Source organism: Coffea arabica, chromosome 8e, assembly GCF_036785885.1.
Source record: "Coffea arabica cultivar ET-39 chromosome 8e, Coffea Arabica ET-39 HiFi, whole genome shotgun sequence".
In the NCBI taxonomy this organism is placed as follows: Eukaryota; Viridiplantae; Streptophyta; class Magnoliopsida; order Gentianales; family Rubiaceae; genus Coffea; species Coffea arabica.
The window spans coordinates 44,859,936-44,865,906 of NC_092324.1; the positions used below are offsets into that span (position 1 = coordinate 44,859,936).

A 5,971-nucleotide genomic window follows, 5' to 3' on the forward strand; every position below is an offset into this window, starting at 1 on the left:
TCGGATGACCATCATGGTTTTATTCCAGAAATGAAAAAACAGGCAGAAGATCGAGATTGTGATTTTGTGGGAATTTATTTCTCGAAAGAATCTGTTTTAGGGTGTCCACTAGGTATGCCCCAACTTCATGAATCGCAGGCTTTCAGGCCAGTCCTATACTCTAGCAAGAAAAGCTCTTAGGTGGTTATCATCCTTCAGGTTCATGTTACTGTCAGAAAGTAACAACATGAACTAAGGTCTGCAAAAAAAACTTTTGACAAAAAAAAAAAAAAACTAAGGTCTGCAAACACTGTAGCCAATACATTAGCCCTTCTTCCCAGATTAAAATCAAGAAAGAAAAAACTTGTCAGGGCCTCTAGCCTAAGTATTTGTTGCTTGGGGATGTGTGTGTTAGCCAAGGATTAATGACTATACAAAATTTTTACATGTCTTTTCCGGTTAAATGAAAAAGCCTGAATTGGCACAAAGAGCATATTATACCACTCAATTGCACATCATCGACTATGAATGAGGGAACGAAGTTGAGACAAAGCGCACAAAATAACTTCTATTTATTAGGACACTTTACATCCACAGCTGGGCTCGCTTTTGAATTGTAGGATCGAAAATATGGTCTGCACAAATGTCAGAATGAGCAACACAAGAGCAGCTGCAAATGAGATGATGGACCAGGGGTTATTGAAATAATTCCTCATCAGATGAGCCCTCCAGATGTTCCAACGCCGGCTAGAATACTCGTTCACTTGCTTGAAAACTCTCGAGTAACAGAAGAAATCGTTGGCTGCTTCAGTCTCGACCTCCTTCACAAGACTATTAAACACTGAAGATATCGCTTTATCATCACCTAACCACTTGGTTATAATTTTTTGGTGTCGAAGCTTTTCAACATCCCTTGAGGAATCAATGAGACTATCCATGAACGTGAGATAATCAATTACATATCTTCTATCATACAGTCCATTAATCATGTAAAGTTCAAACCCAATTAAGTTTCTGAAGACGCATTCTGTAACATCATGAACGTCCAGAGTCGGGATTTTCATTACCCCCTTTTCAAAAGCAATATCCAGCCACGATACACTTTTGTTAGCCGTCTCAAACTTTATCCCGGCTTGTTGCAGTTCGCTTGCGCATTTTATGTGCACGTACACCTCGCCACTTGTGGAACAATCGTCTTGCGAATCCCCATTCTCTTGGCTTTGATGATCAGCTACTCGTTTTGCAGCAAATGAAAAACAGTGCAAGCTGCTAGTAATTTTGGGTAGCTGGGTTGCGGATACACTTTTCTCCAAATCCCAGTCGCTTGTGGAATAAATGTCATGTGGATGCCCGTTTTCTAGGCTTCGATTATCAGCTGCTGGTTTTGCAGCAAATGGCCAACATGCGCTGCCAGCAATTTTATGTAGCTTGATTGAGGATTCTTTCATTAGCTTCAACCACCCGCCTCTTGTAGAATGAAAGCCTTGTGGATCCCCGTTATCTGGGCTACGATTACCACCTGCTAGTTTTCCAGCAAATGACCAACACCAGCACTCGTGCACCAGGTGAAGAAGATGAACGACATCTCCAACATTTCCAGCAATGTTTGTGGTAGGATTCGGTAATGATACAGGTTTCTCACCTGGGAAAAAGAAATGCAGAGGTGAATCAGGGAAAATTGCAAGATCAATGAGGTTCTCCTCCTCAGCTCCTCCAGGTGACTTAGTCATTTCAAGCAGACGAACCAGGATGAAGAAAGGCAGTTGATTTTCAAACAATAGTATGTCCCTGAACAGACATCCCAATATCCTACGATTCAGGAAGATGGGGTCACCTTGTTCTGGGCCGTAATTAAGGGGATACTCTTTGTACCGGCACCAACCAGCATATTTCCTCAAAAACTCAATGATAAAGAACCCGTCAAGTAGCATCATTTCCACAAATTCATCACTACCAAGACCAATCATATCTTCTTCTGCATACCAACTTCGAGCTCCCTCTTCAAGGTCTTTTAAGGCATTGATGTATCTCTCAGTACTTGACTCGCCTCTTCGAAGGAGAAGCTCTTTCAAGTACCACAGCTTATACGTCTGCGCTTTTACCAAGTTTTCCTTACCGTGATGATAAGGCCCGATAGAGAACATCTGTGGTTCGTACGCCACTTCATTTTGGCTGCGAAGTTTATGATCGACTCTGAAAATCCGTTGCTTGCCAAATGAATTTGATAGCCCAGAAAGCTTTCGATCAATACTAGTTATTACTCCTTTGTCCTCAGACATCTTAGCATATGTTGTTGAGTAGAATCAGAATACCACTGCAGGACCAAAGTGACAGAAAATTAATCACAAAGTTGGTTCAGAAAAGGTAAAGTAGAACAATAATGGCAAGATTAAACTCGCTATTTACTCAACTCTCGTTCAGATTACTTACATCTTACCCGAAGACCAACAATTTGCGTAGTTATCTGCGAGTAATCTTGATTTGCTCGAGTTACAAATGCACTTGAGGCCTGGCCAGGATTTTATAGTGCAGCACGAGCTCGTGAAAAGAATGAATTACTACTTTTTAAGTCTTATTCTTGAGAAGATGCAGATCAGATATGTATTAGCTGATACATCCAAATTGCTACGTAAGATGCCAAGCAATTTCCTTCAGTAAACTACAATGTACAACAGTTCTCGTGGAGAGACGTGCTTCGGAATACCGCCCCTCTCCGTTGACTTGTTGAACAAAAAAAGTATGCCTTACTTAATAATCCAAACACCACACAATAGACCATAGTGCATATTCATTGGTAGACGGATCTGAATTGTTCACGCATCGAACCTTCCTTGACGGTGCTAAATAGGGGCGTACAACTTGACCCGGTGATCCGCAAAAGCAGATCCGATCCAGATTCGATCCGAATTAGTGGATATCCGATCCGACGGATCGGGTCACATTCAAGTCAAAGAGTTATGCAGATTAGATTCAAATCATTTTTTAGTGATTCGCAGATATCTAATTTGCCCAGCATAGTATTTTGTTATTTTTAAAAATATTTATACATTACATTCACGAATTTAAAATAGTTTTATCTCTTGTTTCCTATTTTATTTTTATGTCCTCTTCCAAAACAAGCTTCTTTGTATACAATATTAAGTTTTTAAACATATTGTCATAAAATTTGTTGACAAAAAATTTGTAAATGAAATATTTGATCTTATTTGTTTGAATCAAAATATGGAAAAAAATATGGAAGTTACTTTCAATTGCATAAAAAAAGATTAACTTCGACTAAAAACTTTTTTTATAATTAAAAACTCATACTATGTATTTATATAATATTTAAAAACTCATTTATATAATATTTTTGAAACTCTAATATATTTAAAATTTATTTTATCTTTAGAATTTTTAGTTTTTTTAAAAAAAAATTAAGAATCAAATGCAAATCAGATATCTAATTGATCTGATCCGCATAATACATATATCCACATTAGCAGATTTGAATACAGATCACAAAATGACTAACCCAATTTTTGTGGATATGGTCAAATTTTGGTTCACGGGTCGGATATCCGACCATCCAAAATTTGACCAACAATTGGAAGTAAATTAAGAAATAGTTGTTTGATTTTTCTTTTTCTTTTTGTTTGGTTTGGAAATTCAACTTGTACAAAACCATGGGTAAAGCTTATAGTACAAGTGTGCAGAAGAAAAGTTGCCAATACAGGCACATGAAAACTTTTAGTGTGATAGCCTGTCTGGGAGAATGGGTTGTGTTTGAAATAAAAAATTAATTAAACAACACAAAATAGTGGGTAAGGATTGTAATTAAACAAACCCATCATAATCTTATATATTTTTCGATCAATTTATCTATTGCCGTAAGAACTGCCTTGGTGGGAAATAGATAAATTGGATGATACGAAAGAAAAAAAAATATAAATAAGTAAGAGGTCTCGAATCCGAGACCTCCCACCTATACTTTAAAAAATGTTATGAAAAAAACTGCTTTCGTCTATTTATTAATGTGCCAGTTGGATGTCAATTACCTTGTATTGGATCTGTGGTGGCTGATCAGCTACAAGCTTTAGCTTGTTTGGTGACTCTGCAGTCGTTTTGTGTTCAATGTTGAAGCTGTAATGCAGCTGTGGTTTTGGGTAAATTACACATAACTCCCTATAGTTTTACCTATTGGCATATGTTTTCTCTAATGTTTCAAAATATCCACTTTATGCTCATATAGTTTCAAGTAGAATGAAAATTTGATGGAAAATAATCTATGTAACTTCGTTCATTCAAATATCAGTATTGCCCTTACTTAGATACTAAATCGAACAATGACCTAACCGTCATGTATTAAAAATAGGAAGATTATGTGGATAAAAACGAAAATTGCAGGGGTGATCATAGGGATTAAATAGATATTATAATTCCATCACATATACTTTTGAAGCTCTTCTAGTTCAATCAAAGTAACCAATGGTACATTCCCTCTATTTGCTACTTTACATAAACAATAGGAAAGTTATATAGTTATTTTGAAACCTTAAAAGAATCATCCGGCATTGTACAAAATCACATGTGGAGTTATATGTAATTTACCCTTAAATTTATCATACTCCAGTAGATGTTTACAACCACCCTCAAATGCATAGTAGAGGAGATTTTGATCTTTAACAATAACATTGGAACAAATTGTTAGAATTATTTTCAGATTTGGGTTTCCACTTATTATATTTGTTTTGTTAAAATGGGTTAAATGAAAACCAATAAAACTTTTTAATAGTATGATCCACTATATATGGGGCCTAGTTATATCTTAGTCATCTATTTGGAGTGATATGTAAAGTATAGAGCTTGTAATTCATATTAGGATTATTTAAATGAGAGGTCCTACTGCAGTTATAAAAGGTTAGGTCTCTCTCAACAACAACATCATTTTGTTAGACTAGTTTACCCTATTATATGGAACTTGGAGAGAGAGGAAGTCACCTATGTTAAACACACGTATCACAATGTATCAACCAAGTTTCTTGTGCATCTCTCAATCTCTTGTTTAATCTTTGATCAAATATCTAATATTGAGATATTGGAAAATCCTACACAAATCTCCGAGCAATTTGGACAAACAAAATAACTTTTAAAGGAGTTTTGAAATTCGATTCCCAGGAGATTCTGAGTTCAAAATTTTCTTATCTCTCTTTACTTCTCAACTAGTGTGAATACCCGTGCTACGCACGGTGCTGACATTATTAAAAAAATGAAAATAAAAGGGTGAATTAAAAAAGGTTAAAAAATTGTACCAACACAATTAAAATATAATATCTGTCTAACAATAGTTTGAAATATGATAGGATGTGTATATTATTCAAAAATTACCATTTTTTGGAAGATAGATCATGAAAAAATAATAGAAATTTATATTAGAAAATGAATTATAAATGAATAAAAATGAATGTAATTAAATGTCGTTAAAATAAAATACTTACAAATATTATGCATTCGATTTGATAATCTTGCATGAAGGTGCGAACACTTTTCACACCAATCAACTTTTAGTACGAAAGCCAAAATTGGTGATTTAGTTAATTCTGTTGAATTTTGTGGAATGCGTACTACAAATGAAAATGCACGATCTTTGCATGAATTGATTCGTTGGTTGAACAACCTATCACCATTGTCCTGAGAATTAAGTACGTGTGAAATTCAAAATTAGTGTATTTTTTTTACATAGTTTATAAATAGCATTATAAAAAATAAACATATATCAAGAAATTCTACCTTCCTTTGTAATTCTCTGAGATAAAAAGCATTACAATCAAATATGAATCGTGCATGTTTATCCTGTAGATTAAGATTCATGTTACCACTGGAATCTTTGATTTATATGTTAACATTGTACCTGTTTGATAAATAAAATGTTATATACAATACAGAAAAATTTGTTGAAATTAAAGGTATATGAAATTAATTACCTAACAATAGTGTCGACCACGTCATTACA

General features: G+C 34.9%; 1 protein-coding gene across 2 annotated transcripts; it reads right to left on the reverse strand.

The window, feature by feature from the left end:
* Positions 1–457: 457 nt before the first annotated feature.
* LOC113704873 (UPF0481 protein At3g47200) lies at positions 458–2,694 on the reverse strand. 2 transcript variants are annotated; one of them, XM_072062209.1, is made up of 3 exons: positions 2,410–2,694; positions 1,814–2,293; positions 458–1,621 (listed from the first exon to the last, which is right to left on the reverse strand). In XM_072062209.1, exons 2-3 carry the CDS (start codon positions 2,256–2,258, stop codon positions 555–557), a joined length of 1,512 nt encoding a protein of 503 aa, XP_071918310.1. In that variant the 5' UTR covers positions 2,259–2,293; positions 2,410–2,694; the 3' UTR covers positions 458–554. The 2 variants fall into 2 exon arrangements, with proteins under 2 accessions (XP_071918310.1, XP_027082544.1); XM_027226743.2 differs by having other exon boundaries at positions 458–2,293; positions 2,410–2,693.
* Positions 2,695–5,971: the final 3,277 nt, after the last annotated feature.

What these genes read in the sequence shown, in the direction of transcription:
- LOC113704873 (XM_027226743.2), bottom strand. Translation starts at nt 2,258, where the DNA reads ATGTCTGAGGACAAAGGAGTAATAACTAGTATTGATCGAAAGCTTTCT.